This window comes from Nanorana parkeri, unplaced genomic scaffold (assembly GCF_000935625.1).
Source record: "Nanorana parkeri isolate BGI_ZX_2015 unplaced genomic scaffold, ASM93562v1 scaffold1788, whole genome shotgun sequence".
NCBI classification, from domain to species: domain Eukaryota; kingdom Metazoa; phylum Chordata; class Amphibia; order Anura; family Dicroglossidae; genus Nanorana; species Nanorana parkeri.
In genome coordinates, this window is record NW_017308056.1 from 187,524 (window position 1) to 209,758 (window position 22,235).

General features: G+C 45.0%; 1 protein-coding gene across 1 annotated transcript; it reads right to left on the reverse strand.

The window, feature by feature from the left end:
- Window positions 1–220: 220 nt before the first annotated feature.
- Window positions 221–21,148, reverse strand: LOC108799688 (securin-like). Its single transcript, XM_018571589.1, has 8 exons — window positions 21,061–21,148; window positions 18,891–19,057; window positions 16,950–17,025; window positions 16,529–16,687; window positions 15,832–15,899; window positions 2,604–2,679; window positions 1,554–1,712; window positions 221–306 (listed from the first exon to the last, which is right to left on the reverse strand). Exons 1-8 carry the CDS (start codon window positions 21,146–21,148, stop codon window positions 221–223), a joined length of 879 nt encoding a protein of 292 aa, XP_018427091.1.
- Between the last annotated feature and the right edge of the window lie 1,087 nt (window positions 21,149–22,235).

The following is a 22,235-nucleotide window of genomic DNA, read 5'->3' on the forward strand; positions in this document are numbered from 1 at the left end:
TCAAAGTCCACTTTTGGTCTTTGAAGAGATTTCAACCTGTTAGTGTTTGGTAAAGCTGGAACACATAATGGGAAGTACTCAAATGCAGAAAGGTTTTATGAACATGGAACTCTTTGCAAGGGGAAGGTAATCCACTGGTCAGCAAGCAGACAGTTTAAAAATAAACACATTTATTTAAAAAGATAGGAGTAAAACCATACAAAAAGGGACAATAAAAACTTTATGCTAACAGTTCACCCATCTGGGGCAAGTCAAGTGTGATGTCATCAAAGGTTGTCAGAAAAGATGGAAGTGAACTTGACAGATCTGAAAAAAGTAAATACAAGTTTACTTTACATGACAATTAATTTCTTAGTTTGAACTTGGCTTAATGCATGCATATTATAAAATACAGGATTCCTACGTGGGAACATTATGTACAGCCAGCATAGCCATCTGTAAGAGAAATGCAGAGATACCAGTTATCTGTGCACTACTTTTTCAGATTGATTCACCTGCCTTGTCCTGCAGTGGCTAGGGACCTTGCTGCAACCTTAGAAGCCATGCAGTGCCAGCTTACAGTGCTTCTGCCACCTGCACATCTCCCCCACCCGAGACCCTCCGCCCAAGACATCAGGCAGGCACTTCCTAGCAAAAACGGCAGCACAGCATATGTAGCAAATTCATATAGTATTTTGCATTGCTGTAAAATATACTGCTAGGATTTGTAGTCCCTCTACAGCTTTGAGTCTGACAGAACTACCACTAGGTCCTTTCAACTGATATCATAGCTTCCCCAGACAGTTTGCTGCTGGTCTACAAGGAGCCGATGGCATGTAATGACTCACTGCCCGGTCTCCTGTTTAGCTGAGAAGCCATCTCCATACATGCTTTATGTGCGTGCAATCAGGAAGCCGGGCAATAGCTTGCTGATTGGCTGGGAAGTTTGCCACACACTCCCTCATTGCTAGCTTTCTGGCCAATCAGGAAGCCTGGGAGGGGGTGTCATCTTTAACTGCTCACTGACTGAGAAAGCAAGGAGACTACTTCCTGGCCAGGCGGTGTGTAATGACCCGCAGCTAGTCTTCCCGATACTGGAAGTTCTGGTATCGGGATACGTTTTGTGAGCATTTGAGTAAGTACTCACCAAAATGCTCAGTATTGGTACATCACTAAAATGCACCTTGTTAGATACAAAGTGGGACCTATCCAGCCTTTACTCGGTGCAGCCATTGAGCAATCCTGCTGCTGGTCAGACATGGGTTGCCAAACTGAATTTGGACCATTACAAGCTACTCCTGCAAAATTCTTGCGAAAGCAATCATACTTTTAGATTTAATAAATCTGATTGCTACACTAGGTTGAGGTGTTCCGTTTTTCTACTAGTAGTGTGCTCCGTTCCTGTCCACTAAAGGAGGTGCAATACTGGCACTTTAGTTACTGCAGAGTGTTCTTGGCTGATTTGCAGCCAAGAACTGGTAGCTTAAAGTCTACACATCCTAGTCCTTAGAACCCTCCCCTCCAAGTTTGTAGAGATTCTGGATCTTGCATTCATGAAGTGGTTAAAAACCAACCTGATCCCCAGCTAAACACTGGAATATTCATTGGAGCTAGCTCCCGGGTCAACAATGCATCAAACTTTGCAGCTTCCTTCTCATGAACTATAAGTTGAACTCCAGCAAGGTAGAGATGACTTAGTTTGTGCTCTTCTGGAACATCAAAAGTTTCAAAATCTAGGAAGAGAGAAAGGCTTGATAGACAACACATATGACCACTGCCAATCAAGCAGCTTGTGTTCTGAACTACTAAAGATTTAAGACTGCATTTACACAAGTCATTTGTATACTTGCTAGCTTTCCTGTAGGCAAGAGTATTATCAGTTCAGCCAGTTAAACATCAGTGTCAACCTTCCCTCAAGATATGAAAATGTTTGCACACTTGAGGAAAATGATGGGGGGTGATAAGGTTTATAAAGCTCAAATGGTACCCCTCTTCCCAGTCATCATCCAGTTACATTAATTAAATGCCCATTTACTTACCTGGATGCATTGTCAAAGGACAAACTTTTGAGTCTCCCTTCTTCCAAAAGGTAGAAAAGGGTCCTCTGCTACTCTGATTTGCATTGGCATGGCCACTTTCCATTGGCTGTCTTATCAGTAAGGTCCGCACATTGTCCTAAAGACACCCAGCAGTATGACATCAAGATGTGGCAACAAGACCAGTGTGGCATGTCAGAGCCAGGTGAGCAAGAGGGCCTTTAAAGACTTGACATTGCATGCACAGGGCAAACTGAATGTATTTGCAGAGGGGTCCACCTATGCTCTTCTTGCTAGGATTTCCCTACCAATTCTCCCTCAAAAGGTAGCTGGCATAAAAAGACATCTGGGAAGAAGGGGTGTTGGTGGACACTGGGGAGGGGGTGCACCTTATATAGTATGCTCAGTTTCACAGGTGTACTTTAGCATTGCAGTCAACTTGTAGGGGGAACCAATTGCCACTTACTCTGAGGAATTCTAGCACAGTGTACAGGATGTAAAGAATGCAGGGCTACCGTTTTATAACCTGTACAAGCAGTTTACAAAAATCCAATATCAATAGGTAAACCTGAAGGTAAAACTACTTGCCTGCTGGATCATAAGGAAGGCACTTCTCAATCTCAGGGTAGATTTGCTTGCTAGGCTTGATGCAGACTTCAGAAATCTGAAATTTATGGATTTACTGTTAAGCTTGGGCAGTCTTAGACCTCTATTCTGGACAGCAGATGATAAATCTCCAGTGGGGACAGACACTAACTGAACATTTTGGCTGGTGCTAAAGACCTGTCACTCAAATCCACAAGACAATAGTACCTGCTTAGTAACTGGTGCAGATATCTTCACTTTAAGGGCACCTTTCTGGAATGGAACAGATGTCTGAACAACTTGCTTGTTGACATTTCCCAGAGCTTTTCTTGGCAAATGCAATTATTTACTACTTCAGGAGCGCCAAGCTGTTTATTAATTCTAATATGTACAGCAGGGAGCTGCACTTCTGCCTCCCTGCTGCATCAGAACAATGCCTTTGATTAATACGAGTTCTGGTGTTGTGCATCAGTCACAGCCAATTAAGAGAAAGAAAGCACAAAACTAGCGTTTCAATTGAGCTTTGAGATACTGTTACCTGGTCCATTTAGGGCAAGAGAGTTGTCTGTCCCCCCACCCCCTCTCGAATAGCCCACCCTCCAGCAAGTTATAGCATCAATCCATGCTGCCGCAATGCAGTGAGGTATCTAGGTATGGGAGGGAAGCATGGGACCACTGCAATGCAAGTGCTTTGGTCTGAGCAGCAAATTGCCAAACCCAGACAGCATCAAATGGGGTGGGGGGAATACAAGTTCTATTTACCCTGGTTAGCACAAGCCAGAGCTTACTCACAGCAGACTCAGAAACACTAGTGGCAAGGGGGCATGCCACAGGACTTTGCCAGATCGAGATATCTGGCAATAACCTGCAGCATGTCTGTACATGCATCACACATGCCTTAAAGAGTCAGGAAGAAGCATTCTCCTGAACCAACAGTATCAAGATGGTGGCACAGGAGCCAAGCAGACAAGACCTCCAGCTGCAAAGACAACAATGCTGGAATCCATGGACTACCAAGTATGTTTTTTTTTTTTATATTGTACAGTGACAATAGCAAGATTGATTTTGGCTTCAACCAGGAAAAGTGAAAGTTATTCAGGCAATATTAAACTGTAGTAACTATACTGGCCACAAACCTTGCAGAAATCCCATCTGGTGGGCTACCAACTGAGAAAAGGCCACCAGAATACTCACCAGAACTTGTTTGTGTCAAGCGATCCTTGGACAGGTTAGTAGAAGCAACATCTCCATTCTCTTGGTCAACAAAAATCAAAGTTGCCATCTTCACTTTATTCAAAACTAAAAAAAAAACACAAGTGACATTAGTATTTGTTACAGTGTCAACATAAAATAATTGGATGATCCAAAAACAGTGATATTAGACCAAGCCTGCCACAAGCCGACCTCCTGGCCAATATTAGCCACCTGGAACTATATTGTACCATTTACCAACCAGGGGTGCCTCTGCACTAAATTTAACATTGTGCTAATCTTTAATCTTAAAGCAACCAGCTTCTGCTTAATTGCAATGTTATTCCTCATACGCAGCATGTAAAGCTATAGAGCTGCAACAAATAAAATTAGGGGAGGCATGGTGTTTCTAACTAAAAGTACATCTAACACCCAAACTGATTTACATTCTGGAAAAGGGAAGCAAACAGTTAGAATTGAACCCTGTCATGTTTTTGTGACGCTGGTATTTTCCCTCAATTTGGGACACTACCCACTCACTTGCAGCATCTACAACAGTCTTTACCAAGCAGGGTGACAGACATTTTCAGACAGCATTATTGAGGCAGGGGGAGAAAGGAGAGAAGACGATTTATCAAAACTTGAGCAAACTGAATCTGGAGCAGTTGCCCCCAGCTTCTATTTAGTTAAGCTGTGGCAATGAAAGCTAGGAGAGGATTGGTTTCCATGGGCAACTGCTCCAGTTTTGATAAATTCCCATTACAATGGTGCAGGCAAGCTGGACAGCATAGGAATACTGGGGATAAATCCAGGAGAGGCAGGGTCCAATTAGAAGAGGACAGAGGAGTGTTTAGCACGGAGTAGCTTTTCTGCAGTACTTCAGTTCACTGAACTAGTTGGCTGCACAGTGCTAAGCAAAATGGTGAAGGATATTTTTGACTAAAATACCATTTACTAATGACTATTTGGTGTACTTGTCCACCAAAACATTAAATTGTAGGTTCCACATTAAATTGATTTTCTCCAGTGATGCCAGGTGTGCCCACAGTCAAAAACAACCACTGGTGCTCTGTCCCCTCTTCTCTATCACACACAGTGCTCTGTAATCACTTCCGCTGCCAGCGCTAAACAGTAGTGAGCGCCGACTTCTTTGTAGCACAGCGCTCAGCGGCAGTTTGCCAACTCAGCACTCGCAGCGGCTGAGCAACTGAACACCCCTAAGAAATCCACCTCCATGTAGACTCGCTCCCCCCTCTGCCATACACTGCTGTAATGGGGTTTTTGTTTTGCATAGGACCCCTTAGGATAATTTTGCATACTTTATAAGGGTGCCAATGTACCATGAGTGAGAAACCGTTCTACAGGACAGCAGAGTGAAGTATATACATAGCAAAAAAATCTGATCCTTGTTTGTCACCTGTGGTCCAAGACTGAAAACACCTTCACTAGCTGCTTTGTCAGACTGACGGGTTTCAAAAACCGTACATATCACAGGCATGGCAGAATCGTACACATATCTATATACAGCAATGGTCACAGGGCGTGGCGGTTATATTCAAGTTCGGTCGGGCCTCGTGAAGACTCACACCCAGCATGAGGTGAGCTCGAGGCCCCGACCTCCGCTCCGGGGATCAGACCTGAGGACCCATGTAGCGTACTCGGCCACAGTTGACTTACCAGGGAAGACTCCGCTACAGACAACTCTCCAAAGCAGCGGACATACACAACTGAGAACCCGGCAGCACTTAAACCAAAAGTTGCTCACTCATTGGCTGCACGGAGAGGCGGCCTTTCCTTGATTGGCCAAGTCCTGCAATGGTGGTTTGTTTTTTATTGGATAACGACGGTTAAGTGCGTCTTGGCTACACCTGATCTCTGGACATAACACGTGTTTGTGTTTATATTTGTAGCGTCATGAGCTTCTGATGGGACTTATGGCTGAGGGCAGAAACTCTCTACTCTTCATCACTGACACTGCATAACTGACATTGCTTCACTGACACTGATTTACTGACACTGATTTACTGACACTTCATCACTGACATTACATAACTGCATCAATAACGCTGCTTCATTGACATTTCATCAGTGGTATTGCATCAATAACACTAAATCACTGATGGTACATCACCATCACTGACTCTGCATCAAAAACACTTCATCACTGACTCTGCATCAATAACACTACATAACTGACAGTTCATCAGTGACACTGCATCATTGACGCTGCTTCACTGACGCTACATCACTGACTCTGCCTTACTGACACCTCATAAAGTACCTTATGCCCTGACGCTGGCATTGCCTTACTGACACTACATCACTGGCACTACATCGCTGCTTTTCTGGTTATTAGAAAGAAGATTTGCCAGAAAGAGGTTACAGTGACATTGTACTGCAGGAGGGGTTAACTGTGTGGTACAATGGTGGTTAAAGGAGAGGGCATGGGGGCACTGTGGGGTATAGCAGAGGACATTGGGTACTTTATGGGGTGCACTGTGAGGTACAGGAGAGGGCATGGGGTGCACTGCGGGGTACAGGGCATAAGGTACTTTATGAGGTGCACTGTGGGGTACAGGAGAGGCATGGGGTGCACTGTGGGGTAAAGAAGAAAGTTCAGATAGCCCCCACTGGTATAAATCTTCTTATTCAGCAGTTTACATTAGTTATAAAAAAGTTTAAATGGCCAGCGAATGTTTTGCATGCAATCCACAAGGCACAATTTGCATGGCGTTTGTTTGGGATTCTGTTGGATAATCCGGTTTCCTTCTAACAACATGGTAGAAATATTAGTCTGTGAGGTTTAGAAAGAAATACTGAATTGAATGGCTTGATATAAACTTTAATGTATAGCAACCAGTTTACTATAGTTCAGATCAGTGAGGGATACATTCTAATTGGCTGTTCTTTGCCTTAAACTGGCCATACACCTATAGATTATCTGCAGATTTTCTATGGTCAGATGGAAAAAGTGCAACAGATTCCTCCATCTACGCTAAACTGTGTAGATGGACGAATTTCCCGCTGGGCCAAGCTTCAGTATCTTGCTAGTTGGCCCCGCTGGCTGTCAAAATATCTGAACAATCTGACTGGAAGCATTGTTGAGGTGAAGCTTGGCCCAGCGGGAGATTCCGCCATCCACACAGCTCATTGTAGATGGAGGAACCTGTTGTACTCTTTCCATCTGACCGTAGAAAATCTATAGGTGTATGGCCAGCTTTAGGATTCTCCTTTCCCAATGCCCTTGTGATGGAGCTAGGGCCTGGTGACTATACTAGGTATTCTTAGCTCCTGATAGCCAACCAGATTAGTGGGAAAGGAAAAAGATGGTGAAAATCTAAAGATGTATGGTTAGCTTTATACAAATAATGAACAATTCTATAAGAGGCTTTTAATCAAAAGTGTAAAGACATAGTCTCTCTTCTGAGCCTTTATCTGTCCCCACATCAGGGGCGGACTGACCATGTTTCTGGGAACATACAAAAAACGTATATATATATTTATTTTTTTAATACTCACCTGATCCCTGGATCCACTGGCGAGAAGCTGCACACCGCGCGCCGGTTTAAGTAGTAACCAGCACGCTCTGTATGCAGCTTCTGACAGTGTGGGAGACAGGAGGCTGCACTTGTCGGTGGATCCAGGGATCAGGTGAGTATTAAAAAATATATATATGTTTTATTTTATGTTTCCAGTAGGGCTGCAACAACTAATCAACTAAGTCGATTATAATCGATGATTGAAAAAGTTATCAATGTTTTCAATCATTGATTAATGATCCACGCTCCACACGCTGCACCTCCTCCTCGCCTCATGCTCGCCGCTGCCAGACCCGCCCGCATCCCCACGCCGCACCTTTCACGCTCGGCGCTGCCAGGCCCTCCCGCATCCACGCTCCACATGCCACACCTTCTCGCCGCCTCACACTCACCGACCGCCCACCCACCTACCTACCCAACATCCACAATCAGCACAGGGACACGGTGGACAGGGCCAATTAAAAAACACTGGCTTTGACACTGCCTGGCCCCTCTCACTATCCTCCCACAGCTCACAGCACAGGGACACGGGGAGAAGAAGTAAGGAGGACCAGGCATGGGAGAATGACAGCTGCCGACAGACAGGCCTGATATCAGAAGCAAGTTCCTGGAAGACTGCTCAGGTAAGCCTGCACTTTCCCACACATGGTGCTCTATAATGTATTGCTGGGATAGTGGGATTTGTATTCCTCTATAGCTGATGGTACATTGTGCTGTGTAATATATTATTGCTGGGTTTTGTTGTACTCCTCTATAGCCGGTGGTATTCTGCATTGCGCTGTATTGAGGACTACAAATCCCAGCAATATTATACAGCGCAATGCGGAATTTCCCCAGCTATAGGAGCACAACAAATCCCAGCAATAATACATTATACAGCGCAATGCAGAATACCACCAGCATAATGTACTATTGCTGGGATTTGTAGTATTCCTCTATAGCTGGTGTTATTCTGCATTGCACTGTATAATGTACTATTGCTGGGATTTGTAGTCCTCTATAGCCGGTGCCATTCTGCATTGATTGCTATATACATTTACACTTTCCATTTCACTATATTGCACACCAGGCATTTCCGGGGACGGTCTCCTCAATCCGGGGACTGTCCCCAGAAATCAGGGACGAATGGTCACCCTACACCAGGAAGCCCTCACTATCCACCAGGGAGCCACCACAGAGCTTCCACTGGCCGCAGTGGAGCCCCCACTACCCACCTGGGAGCTACCACAAAGCCCCCACTAGTTATCAGGGAGCCCCCACTGGCCACCACAGATCCCGCACTGACCAGCAGAGAGCCCTCACTGAACACCTGAGAGCTCACACTGGCCACCCGAGAGCCCGCACAACCTCCCGAGAGCCCACATAACCCTCCTGAGACCCTGGAGACATCAGGTGGCGAACCTGAAGCAACATAGAGTATGTAGCTTCATATTATTCTGCATTGCTGTAATATGTATTGCTGGGAATTGTAGTTCTCTATAGCTGTTGGTATTCTTCATTGCTGTACAATGTATTTCTGAGATGTATAGTCCTCTATACCTGGTGGTATTATTCTCATTGCTGTATAATGTGCTGAGATTTGTAGTCCATCTACAGCTTGGAGTTAGTGGCAGAACTACCAGGGTCGCAGCAGTCGTATACGCGCACATCAGTGACAAGGCATCCCTCCACTACTATAATTTTCCTCAACCCATAAATTTCTCTACCGTGTCTCTTCCAGGAGAGCATGTCATGAAGAAAGGGGGTCATGAAAACAGCTGATATGGATGACTCGGCCCCACTGGAAGTGACACAGTCGAGAAAATGTACAGGTTCCAGAACAATTAAAAAAACACTGGCTTTGACACTGCCTGGCCCCTCCCACTATCCTCCCACAGCTCACAGCCCAGAAGCATGGACAGCCAGCAGTGGCCTACAGTGGGTGAGAGTGCCTAAGTACCAGACATGGAGCAGAATCAGGCCAGAACTATGTAGGGAGCCCAGTGGGAGGAGATCACCATCCCCCAGCCAGTCACCCCTTCCATGGACTTACTCGGAGTCCTCACATCACCCGACTATTCACACTACCGTTACATGGATGGCAAAAGTGGCAGGCAGGGGAGGGGGGCCAAGTTGGGCTGCACCATGGGCCTCTGGGTTGTACTTGCCCTTTGGCTAAAAGTTGCCAGTCAGCCCCTGCTGTATTCCACACCTGCCGATAGCTGATTTAATTGATGGATGGAATCGGCGCCCAGGGGTTGCGGTATTCAGGATTGTGGCAACCGCGGGGCACAGGTGCCATCCGCAATTAAATCAGCTCTCGGCACCCAGCGCTTGCGACATGCAATGACAATTATTCGTGTCCCCCCCAGATTTGATTGTGGTATCTTATGTGCCCCCCATATATTGTTCCTAGAGAGTCACCACTGAAGGAGAGGCAGCTGTGTGCACCACCTCTTTGCTGTTTTCGGGCCGAGCCGCAGCCAAAACTAGAAGATGCGGCTGTGTTAAAGTGGCAGGGGCAGTGTCCCCTGCCTCCCGGGTCCAACAGACACTACTGTCGCCGCTTTGCCACAGCTGCACCCACCTGCTGGACCTGCTAAAGGCAAACACGTGTGCTGGCATGGAAGGAGCTGCACATTAACGCTCGTGTGCGGGTGACATCCCACAGGGATCAGACTGTGTGTAATGGCTGATCCCAGAGATGCCGCTGTGTATGTGTCATTCTAACTGGCAGTTGGCCGTACATTGGATCTGGCCTGAGGTTTGCAGTGTATTGGTTCTGGTCTGAAGTCTGCCGTGTATTGTTCTGGCCTCAGGTCTGCCATGTATTGGTAGGAGGTCTGCAGTGCATTGGATCTGGTCTGAGGTCTGTCTTCGGTTCTAATCCGAGTTCTGCCGTGTATTGGTTCTGGTCTGCCATGCATTCTGCCATTTAGCTCACTCTCCAAATTGCCTATATTGGTCTAGATTTTGAAATTCTCCTACCAATTCATCTCTTAGTGATTGGGCCCACTATCTGAAAAATAATGTGGAACAAGAATGTCTATGCAGGTGGGGTGTGTAGGAGGGGCTTGTATATGGGCAGAGCGCAAGGGGGCCCCATATTCTTGCATTTCCCAGGGGCCCCATGTGTTGTCAGTCCACCCCTGCCCCACATCACCCGATTTGGGTAGACCTGGAAGCTTGGTCATACCCTTAAAATGTGGGATAACACTAGATATTACCTTAAAATGCAATCCTCTCATTTACCTATGCTCCTTATAATCACCGTTTACATAACTTATTAGATAATGGATTGATCCACACTTGGACCCAGTTTAGGGATACACTTGAAGCCCCTGCTACTGAATATTTAAAATACTTACAGCTTAGACGCTGGGCCTCGTCCCTTCTCCCCAATACACTTTCTTAGACCTTGTTAATCATCTTCAAACATGTGTTACCGTAACACCTCCACACCTAAACTTCCATTATTTACTCACAATTGAATTCCCTATCATCTCTGTCGGACCATAATTACATTTCTAAATGGGAAAGAGTTCTGTGTGGCCAAACCACCTGCTGATTAGCAACAAATGTTTACTATAATGGCTACCTGCCCTATTAACATAACATTGGAAACTGCATTTAGGTCTCTCACTAGATGGTACTTGGTCCCCTCCAGGCTAGCTCATCTTCACCCTATTGGTTCATCTCCCCATTACACTTAGTCACCTTCCCTCCAGTGCCCCACCCTTCTGTTCACCTACAGGACAGAGGAGAAGCTCTCTGGAAGGGTTAAGCCGCTGTGGTCAGAGCCTAAGAGAACTATGGGGTAAGTGTTTTTCCCCATAGTTCTTTTTAGGGTCACGGGAGGATATATACTAACCTCCTGCTATGACCCAAAGCTCAGTATATAGCAGGCTATTGCCCGTGATATCCCCCTGCAGCCGGGATGGATCCTGACAATACTGTATGGATCCACCCAGCTGCATGAGTGACAGCTAGCTCTGCCTATCTAGAGGCCAGTTGTGCCCACCCCCTCCTCTGTTCCCCAAAATTAAAGCTATCGGCCCTGAGCAGCCATATCTTGGTCCCCTGATGTCTCATTAAAGAGGACCTGTCACTAGGGAAAAATGAGACTGAGGACTCAAAGCAAGGACATTCTCCAGCACAAAGTGGAGATAGTTGCTGTTAATTACATCAAACTCTCATTGGAGAAGACCTCTCACCTGGGATTTTATCCCCTAGTGACAGCAAAACATATATATATATATAGATATATAGTTACAAAGCTTACAAAATACTAACACCCCACGACACAATGTTTGCACACTCTATTGGTGCATTATTGCACATGCCTTAGGTGCATTGCACAATTAAATTAATTTTATATGGGCTGCCAAAACAACCTAATTCAGGCAACATTTACAGTACCCAGTCACATGTATATTTTTGTAGTGTGCTAAATTGCGATATAGCCAATGCATGGCACATTAAGGCAGCCTATTTCACAATAAAAAGGAGCAAAGAGCCAAAGGCAGTCTTAATGTCATAGGCAGAGCTATAGTAATGGTCATATTTTCAGAGGAAGGCCATAGGAACCATCAATGGCAGAGTCAGTGTCAAATACAGGCCATAAAACATATTGTTGGCAGAGTGATGGGCAGTGTCAGACTTGTCAAAGGAAGTGCCCATGACAGTTCCCCTGACATTAACTGCCCATACCAATATGACACCACATGACAATAACTCTGCCTATGGCTCTACCAATGACAGAAGACACCTTTTAGGACACTGCCTATGACACTGGGTGGCATTTACTAAAACTGGAACATAAAACAGCTGTGTATTATAGCCAATCAGCTTCTAGCCCTAGATTGTTCAGTTAAACTTTGCAGATAAAAAGCTAGAAGCTGGTTGTAATGCACAGCTGCTCCAGTCTTGAATTCACCTCTGTGGCACCAACTCTGCCCAATTTGTCACTGCCTAGTGCTCTTCCTAACTATGGCACTTCCTATGACCTTTATAGGATATTTCCAATCTGTCTATCACAATGTCACTTCCACTGGCTACAAAATTATGACACTTCCCATCACTACCTATAACCCGACACTTGCCTTAACTCTTCCCATCATAGTTTCTATGACTTTGCCTATGACACTGGAGTTGATTTCCTAAAGGCAATTGGGCCGATACCTTTGCAAGGTAATTTGCATGGGACCTTTCCTCCTATTGGAAGTCGGCAGAGCTTCAACTTGTATCATCCAATCATGTTCATAAAATCCATCTTACCATTTCCTGGAGTACAGTACAGGGCACAGAGATTCAGAGCCTGGGATATATGCAAGTATTGTCAAGTGATTGGACACTGCCCAAACCCGTGAATGTGAGGGTACTGTGCCCTGTACTAATTTTAAAAGGCAAGTTAAAAATTATTAGAGAACTATGGGGTCAGTGTTTTTCCCCATAGTTCTCCTTAGGGTAACAGGAGGACGCTAACTTGCGAGAATGTGTGAACAGACCAGGTGGTGTCCCTGCAACCTATATGCCTGACAGGACAAGAGGCACTAGCAAAGTGTACCCTAAGAGAAAGGAGTCATACCTATGACTAAGCATGCATGATGACCTATCTTATTATTTGTCATTCCTGAAGAAACCTGCAGGGTAGGGACGTGCGGTCAGGGGAGGCAGAGCCTCAGCTAGTATTATGCAGGAAAAAGCTGTCAGCTTCAAGTCTGAAGGTGACAGCTTTTTCTGCATTCAGATCAGCTTGAACCAGGTTAGACAGCAGACAAAGCCTGTCATGGAAGGAGAGCTAGAGAGGCAGTGCTGCATCCAGCTTTTGAGAGGTAGTTGGGCAACACAGCAGCAAGCTTTCCCACTGCTTGTGTAACCCAACTTGGTGAGGCAAGAGCTGTCACAGCCTCCATTTTGTGTTTGATGCGTGAGCTCTGTGGATGGCTTGTACCAATGGCAAAGCACCATTGGTCCAAGCTGTCTAGTCAAAAAACAACCCGATCGATGCCTCACCAGTGATGAGCAAGTGAGGGACAGGGAGGCCCCTCCCCATCAAGCTTGGTTACTGGGGTGGGGGGGGGGTAGGGCTTTGGTGGGTTGGGGTGGAGCTTTGGCAGGCTGGGGGATGCCTCACCCAGCACATAACACACTGCACTTCACTGCTGCAGGGGGCTCCCTGCATCTTGTGCTACCACTTGTGGGTGAATTAGATTGTTGGAAGTTGTAACCAAAAGAAACTGAGCCCCAAGCACATCCCAAAAAACAGTTGTCACACCCTTGGGGTATTTTGGAGCTAGGCAAAAGGAAAGCAAAAAAACTGTCAATATCAAAAGAACACCAACTTAGGCAAAGGGGAATCAAATTAGTCTTTTAGAACAACATCATCCTATGCACAAGCTTTGCATGAAAACAGTCAGTTCTGAAACCCTCCTAGCAGATGTGATGGCAACAAGGAAAATTACCTTGCACATAAAATCCAGTAAAGTTATCCTAGCAAGGTTCAAAGGGAGCCTGCTTGCAACAAAACAAAAAGCCTTTATGAAGGATGCAAATGCTGCTGGAACAGCATGGCTAAGGAGGATAGCCATTCCTTAAGAGTACTCTGGGCCAACTGATCAAACCCTAATTGTAGAAAATGCTAAAACCCATCCCACAGGGTAAAACCAGCGCTTATATTTTTGTACCAGACAAACTAAGCCCTCCAGGTATGCTGGTGCACCTTGTTAAGGTGGACTGCCTTGTCTGCAAGAAAGTAAAAAGTCCAGACCTCCTTCCCTCAGCACCAGGGTTCAAGGCCAGCAACAGAGCAGATTTGAAAGTCTGCCAGAACCCAGACAATATCCATATATCACTGCCCTGGGCTAGTTCGGAGCCACAAGGATCACTGGAATGCCATCTGCTTTGACCCTGTGGAGCAGGCAAGAATCTTCAATCGAGGGAAAGCTGATCCCACAGTGTCACTAGTATATGCAGTGCAAATGCTCTTGGATCCCTGGAGCAAGTTAAACCTGTCAAGTTTGTTGTTCAGTCTGGACACTGAGAGATCTACTTCTGTGACCCGCAGCAGATCTCCTGAACTACTTGGGTGGGCATGATCTCTACACTCAAGTCCAAGCTGTTTTCTGATGAAGTCCACCTGCCAGTTGTCCACACCTGGGAAGTGTACTGCAGCCAAGGCCAGAATGCAAGTTCTGCCCAAAACCAAAATCAGTTTCCCTTTGTGCAGCGTGGCTTATGAATCCTCCTTGATGGCTGGAGTACAACACAATCAGGGCATTGGACTGAACATTGACCGGCAGTGCCTGAAGGTAATCCCTCCAATGCAGGAGACAAATGGCTCTCAACTCTTGAACATTGGATTGTCTGGATTCCTTTGCTGACCAGGTCTATTGAGGTTCAGAGGACACCTCCCCAGATCAACAGGCTGGCATCTGTCACTGTACAATGTAGTGGAAGTTTGCCAAGCTAGCACCATCATCCCCCTGGCTGACAGATGCATGGGGCAGTTGGCGAAAGCCCACTTTTCCCTATGCTGCCAGAATGCACAGTTGTGGCCTGGCATATAGGAGGGAGAGTTAACATCAGAACCAAGACCCTTCAAGAAATCTCACACGAGGTTTCTTTGGGCCATAGGCTCATGGAGCCTGCAATGAGTGATTGACAGCCCTGCAAAAATGACTATTTCTGGGAGGGCAAGGACTCACCCACCAGCTGTATTCACAACCACCTCAGCATCACACAATTGCAGATCCCCATTACCCTGGACCTGCATATCACCCTGTGGCTACCCAGTGTGCTCAAAGTATCTAGGACATAAAGTGACATTACAGGTTGTCCCCCACATCTCTAGTCCAGTGGGGTCCATGTACAGTCCCTGAATTGGCTTCCATGGGCTGCCTCTTGTGGAAGCTGGAAGGTAGCTGCACACAGCCAGATCTTGATGGGAAAAAATAAAATCTAAAAAAATACAGTCTCCCGTGACCCCAGGGAGGGATTTTAGGAGGGGCCTCAAAGCTCTAGCCAGCATACAGTTGCCCCATACCTACATATTACTCAGCTGTCTGAATTGTCCTGTACAGTCAAGGACTTTGTTTTTAGTTTCTTTGCACTTAATTGCATATTCTTTTTACAAGGTAACATTTTACCACAGCCAGCCAAGGGGAGCTTTCCTTGCAAAGTAAACAGCCTGCCTTTAAATATCATTGCATGTGGGGCAGGGTCAGTGCCATAGGTTATAGAAAAAGAGTTCTAGTTCCAAAGGCAGAGTCCATGTCAGAGCCACAGGAAGTGCCAGACAAGTCATAAAATGGTCTTAGAAGTGTCAGCCCTAGGCAGAGTCAAGTGTCAGGCAGTCATAACCACTGTTATGGGGCAGAGTCAAAAGCAGAGCTGCAAGCGCCCCAACCATTAAAAAATGTTCACATGGAGGCCATTCTAGTTTAGGTCAACATTTATTTAAAATCATGTACATACAAAGTAAAATCCATAAGGAACAATTAAAAACCATTCTAACAGTTCACCATCAGGGGCAGGTCAAGTGTGAAATCATTGAGGGTTGCCAGGAAAGATGGAAGTGCGCTTGAAAAGTCTGGGGAAAAAAAAAAAGTTTAGTAATTGAGACAAAATTAATGAATAGTTCAGTACAAAAGCATTGCCACCAGGATGAGATTAAATAAAATTAGAACTATACTTTAGTACAATTGTCCTTAACAGCTTTTAACCACCCATCAGTGCTTCTGACCCCATCTAACTTACCTTGGCTAGTTTAGTGATCTTCACTATGCTGCCCTGGAAAAACCAGTTACATTATGACACTCTGTACTGCCACTAGAATGAGTTTACATAGACTAGCTTGGTATATACCCCTCACCCTTTGTGTACACATCCACTTAGCATTCAGAGCCTATAAAAGTCAAACATTTGAAAGCAAATTACAAAAACCTGCATGTGCACCACTTGGTTTGTTTTGCCTACTTAACCATAGTCCAAGTAGTTATCCTTGAACTGCAGAGACTTAAACCTTGTGATTAGTCATTTAGCCCAGACCAAGTTTAGTTGCACCAGTTGACTTTATTAGAACCATAGCCAATTTGTCAGTTTGACATGTTCCGAACTAGAACACTCATGGTGTGCATTTCTAGTTCCCTAATGCAGAGCTGGTCACAGGGCATTGTGCACAAGTATGAGTATGAAGTCCTATTAAGGTTAGAAACCAACCTGACTCCCAGCTAAAGACTGGAATATCCATTGGAGCTGGCTCAAGGGCCAACAAAGCATTAAACGTTGAAGCTTCATGTCCATGCACAATAAGGGGGATTCCAGAAAAGTTAAGGTGGCTCAGCTTGTGCTCTTCTGGGACTTCAAAGACTTCAAAATCTAAAGAAAAAAAAATACATGACTGCTATACCAAGACGATCCTGTTCATTACTGAGCAAGGCAGGATTTGCAAAATGACAAATCACAGACCATCTAGCTTCCCTAGACAAAAGACAATAACACCACAGCAAGTCATCTGTCCAGTTCAAGTTTCAAAGCCAAAAGGTAAAACTTCAAACAAAGTTTCTCTAGGAGTTACAAAACAAGCTTTAGAGAAACCCATCAAGGGTAAACCTAAAACATACAATAAACAAACACTTGCCTGCAGGATTGTAAGGGAGACACTTCTCAATCTCAGGATAGCTCTGTTTGCTATTCTTAATGCAGACCTTAGTAATCTGAAATTGATCAAGAACTGTTAGCGTGCACATCATTTTTTATTATAGTCATTTACACATTAGACTAATCCCAACCCCAAGCTACCAGCTCCTACCAGTTTTTTTTTTTTAAGCCAGACAAGCTTTGTCAGCAGTCATGATCAGGAGCCCAACTTCCAGTTGAACAAAGTGACATGTTGGGGACAGTTTTGTCACTGTGCTGGGAGTGCCAAGTAAGCACACAAACAGATCAGCTTAGTGGGCTGTATGCAGCAGTCCAGTGTTTAAAACCACCCACCTTGCTGCTGCACATGTTTATGGCTGGTGGGAAGGTGTTAAAATACATCTAAACCTGTTTTGAAGCAGTAAAGCAAAAAATCTAATTAAAAATGGATACAAAAATTAGAGTAAAAAAACTTTAAAAAAGTGATAAAGTAAAAACAAGATTTAGGATAAATAACATTTTAGGTGAAAAAACAAACCCTGCCACCCCATTCTCCATTGGTGGTTTGGCGGGGAGCGCATTGAAGAACCTCGCCTTAGGGCAGCACAGTGTAAATCAGGCCCAGTCTCTATCAGGCCTTTGCAAACCTCTCTCAATTTCCAAGTGACAGGATACTCTGGCTGTCCACATAGAAAGGCTAGGGACAGACAGCGTCCCCTTAATGGATAATTTTGGAGCAAGTGAAAAACACTCATCCACCAAAAAAGGAGGGGTGACAGGAGCCCAGTGGGGTGAATCTCTATAGCAATAGCCTGCTATATGCTGAGTTTTGGGTCACTGGAGGGCACAGTATCTGTCCTCCCGTGACCATGAGGAGAACTATAGGCAAAAAGGAAGTCCCATAGTTCAACATGATTCTTCTAGATGAACCTGTTAGGACAGGCATTGTTCACATCTAGTTTACAACTAATGAGATCTTCCAGCACAGTACAGGCAGGGTTAATTAAGTTAGTAGCCTGCTCAGTCTCATTCTAGAGCAAGATTCAGTAGAGATAACTTCAGAATAGAGCATGTATTGTGCAAGCAACAATTTAAAAAGGGCCTGTTCACATCAGGCTTGTGCATTAAAGTGCATTGTTCTGCACAATGCACCTACTGTGCATTAACATTGTATGAGGTGCGTTGCCATTCATGTGAATGGCACCCAAAATGCACCTACCTGCAATGCATGGTACTGCAATTGAAAAATGTAGAGGATGCACATGCAGTACCACATGTTGAGGCACAGTTGGTCACATTGCAGGCAGGAGATGAGTTTCAAAGACTATAAAGGCACATTTTAGTTATGACTAAACTTTAAACTCACAATCTGGCTACACCCACTATTCCCCAGTCATTTAGGAACATTTCCAGGAAAATACCTTTGTGTTATAAAGTGTGGGAAAAGTTAGACTACTGGCATGGTTGTTGATCCCAGTTTAGAGATCTATCCACACCATTGTCAGACTGGATATCTAAGGGCAAAAAAAGCCATAAGCTGGCCATACCCCTATAGATTATCTGCAGATTTTCTATGGTCAAATGGAAAAAGTGCAACAGATTTCTCCATCTATACTAGACTGTGGAAAGAGTAATCTCCCATTGGGCCAAGCTTCAGTATCTTGCTAGTCGGCCCCATCTCCAAATACCTGAACAATGCCTGCATCCAATCAGATTGTTCATGTATTTGGAGAGCCAGCAGGGCCGACTAGAAAGATACTGAAACTTGGCCTTTTCCGCCATCCACACAGTTTAATGTAGATGGAGGAATCTGTTAAACTTTCCATCTGACCATAGGCGGATAGAGACATAGAAATTCTATAGGCTTATGGCCAGCTTTACAGAGTCTCCAGTAAATTATGTCTCAATAGGACTGGTCCCTCGATTCACAGGACAATAGTACCTGCTTGGTAACTGGTGCAGATTTGTTCACTTTAAGGGCACTTTTCTGGAATGGAGCAGCTGTTTGGACAACTTGCTTGTTGACATTTCCCAGAGCTTTTCTTGGCTTCACCACAGTTCCAGAGCTGCCAAACACTTTTCCTGGACGACTTTTGAAAAGGTGATCTGCTTTACAAGGGTGGGGGATAAATAAGAAAAGTTACACAAAAATCTGCACTTGACCTTCTGCTACAGACTTAAGGGACTGTTGAGCAGGGGTGGGCAAACCCCAGTTAGAGCCAGGGAGCCGAGTGAGACACTGGCAGGCATCCCACCAGGCAACTAGTGATGTCAGTGAGCTGGGTGGGACCAACAGCACAGCTCTAAAAGCCACCCATCCCACAAAGCACTCGGCACCCTACCCAAAGCCCCCCTACCCCTCAAGCCCCAGGTGGCATACATAGTAGGGTCTGTTATAATTACTGACCACTCCCAAAGTTATTACCTCTTTATTGCAGACCACAAACCAAACTCCTGTGTAGGCAAAAAAAATAAAATAGAAACCTTTCATAGCTGAACTCCTCCAATGTATATAGTGCCATTTCCATAAAACTTCAACTATAGGATCATTATGAAAGTGGCAAGAAACCTGGTTTATTGAAATCAGATATGCACAGATGATCCAACTGCTAGTTTCCTTTTGGTATGACCCACATTACGGTCCACAAAGACACTCCAGTGCACGTGGGTTGAGCACACTGTTGGTGGCCAGACACCCTGGGGGGAACAAATGACTCTGTAGCAAGCAGCAGACAAGCAAACATGAAAGCAGATGCTGTGTCCTTCAAGGAATGGAGAGCGAGTACACGGATCCCATTTTCTCTTCCGTATATTGGTCAAGATCTAAAGATTGGCCATGTCACATACCAAAGCAGTGTCCATAGAGGGTGGGTCCAACAGAAAGCTAGAACCACTGACAAAACCCATGCCCCCAACAAGTACTGGATCACTGCTACATTGTAGGCAGAAAGGATGGGAGCCGTGAGTCATATGCTGTCATGCCAAGCAAAAGACCACCCCCTCCCATGCACCCTAGATATCAGAGGTGACCCAGAGCTTAAAGTGGACCTTTACCCCCATCTTTAAACGCCACACCTTTAGAAATTAGCAATGACCACACACTAAATTACAGGCTTTGTATAGCTAAAGTTTTCTTTTCTTCCCCAATCTTCTGGCAGTGGCTATGTTAAATAAGGGCATATTACTAGCCCTTACGTCTTGGATTTCTGGCACATGTGACCATGCACATGTCGGGGAGGAAGATGCCTTTCCGTGAGATTACAGATTAGAATTCCCAGAAATTCTCCACTGATTACAAGGCAATCCTAGTGTGCATTGCTTTGGCACACTTGTCATTTTGCCCTTTCAACACAGCAAGTGAATGCGCTGCAAAATATTTCAAGATTACAGCATTTTACACCCGACATGTCCATGTTATTTTATTAACTATACATAGAGGGATGCAGGTAGAATTCTGTACTGTATGAAGCAGGGCCAGCAGAGACTCTCCAGCCCTTCCTGCAACCCCAGAAATTTTTGAATGTAAAGGTGAGCTTTAAAAAGGCAGCTGACCATATTCAAGATGGCAGCTGCTGCTATACAGTACCCTAGTAGAGAGCAGGGCCAGTTAAGTCTTTGCTCCTTGGTCGTTACAGCCATGTGGGTGATACTGCAGCATGGGGACATGTGCAGCCACTGTATGAAGCAGGGCCAGCAGAGACTCTCCAGCCCTTCCTGCAACCCCAGCACAGCAACCCCAGATGCAGCAACCCCAAGCTAGGCCAGCAGAGTCTACACTCCCAGTGGGGTTAGGCTATGTGCACAGCATATGACCTCTGCCTTGCTACAGTACTCAGGACTGCCCAGCCAGTTAGACATTGATAAAAGGATGTTAGAGACCCAGCCGAGTAATCACCACCAGGATATACTCAGGGAAGACTGATGCAGCAATGTGGCAACAAGAGCATGATCTTTAAATCATACCCTGTGCAGGAAACCAGTTACTTTAAAACAAAGCATCACCACTTTACACTGGAGCAATGACTGGTTTAAAAAAACAACAGTACTTGCAAAAATCCAGTACCTTGTGCCAGTAGGCTGCCAAACAGACCATAGGCTACTAGAATACTCACCAGAGTTAGCTTGTTTAAGTTGACCCTTGAACAGGGTGGTAGAAGGAAAGTCTCCATTTTCTTGGTCAACAAATACCACAGTTGCCATGCTGCACTAAATTTAGAACTGTGATGTAATTGCAAGAAGTTAGGACATGTTTCACAAGCATAGTTTATGAAAAATAAACATCTAATAACCTCCTTTTCATAGCAGTAACCTTCCATGCAACCAGGCTGCACAAGCAATTCTCATAGTACCTTCCATGAACCACATGGTGCCACTCAGTTTTCTGCTAACCTGGAAGGCCTGTGCACTGAATTGTGTTGGATCAACTGCAGTCTTTAGATTTAAAGCACATCTCCAATTTTGCAGACATTTAGGAGAACCCTCACTATGAGTAAGTGTTCCCATTCACACAGCACATGTAAAAACATTTACCTTTCAGATCTATAGTAGGTCTTTGCAAGCTTCTCTAAGTTTCCTTTCCAAATGACCAGAAACACTGGCTGCCCCATAAGACTAAGGACATACGGAGCTTCCTCTCATTGACATAGTACAATTCTGCTAGCTCTTTGGAGGAGTGACACTCCTATGCATTTGAGCCTACAGAGCATTGGTTCACAGGTGTAATGCTTTGGCTCCTGCAGACTCCTTTCTCCCAGCCTGCACTGAGGTATGGACTCAGCTAAGAGATAGTAAATATGAACTACAAGCATTGGGACAACCACACTTGTAGTCCATTGAGAACTTGAGAACTACAAATCCCTCTGCTGCTGTGTCCCTCCATTCACAGATCCTGTGACACATTACACCCTAAAAATAGGTAAAAACATGGTTGCAAAATAAACTTACCCCTTCAACCAATTGTTAGGACATGATTAACTATGCCATCAACCTACCCAGCCTCCCTTACATTAAAGGAGAGAAAAAAAAAAGTACAACCCAATTTACATATTACACGCTGTATGCTATGTGAATGGGAACATTTAACAAATTTAAAAGGTGGTGTTCTCAATCAGGCTGCAAAGTGGAAACACTGCTGGTGGGGGTTTGTAAATCAAAACTGGAATAAACAGAAACTGGAGCAGCTTCCCATGGAAATGAGCTTCTGTCCAGTTAAGCTTTAAAAATGAAAGATAGATAATTGGTTACCATTGACAACTGGGGGGTCCAGATTTACAAAATTGTCTATTTT

Coding starts and splice junctions, on each gene's coding strand:
- LOC108799688 (XM_018571589.1), bottom strand. CDS start 21,148: ATGGCAACTGTGGTATTTGTTGACCAAGAAAATGGAGACTTTCCTTCT. Junction 19,058..21,060: donor ACTTAAACAAGCTAACTCTG/GTGAGTATTCTA, acceptor ACCCTTGTAAAG/CAGATCACCTTTTCAAAAGT. Junction 2,680..15,831: donor CACTTGACCTGCCCCTGATG/GTGAACTGTTAG, acceptor CATAAATTTCAG/ATTTCTGAAGTCTGCATCAA.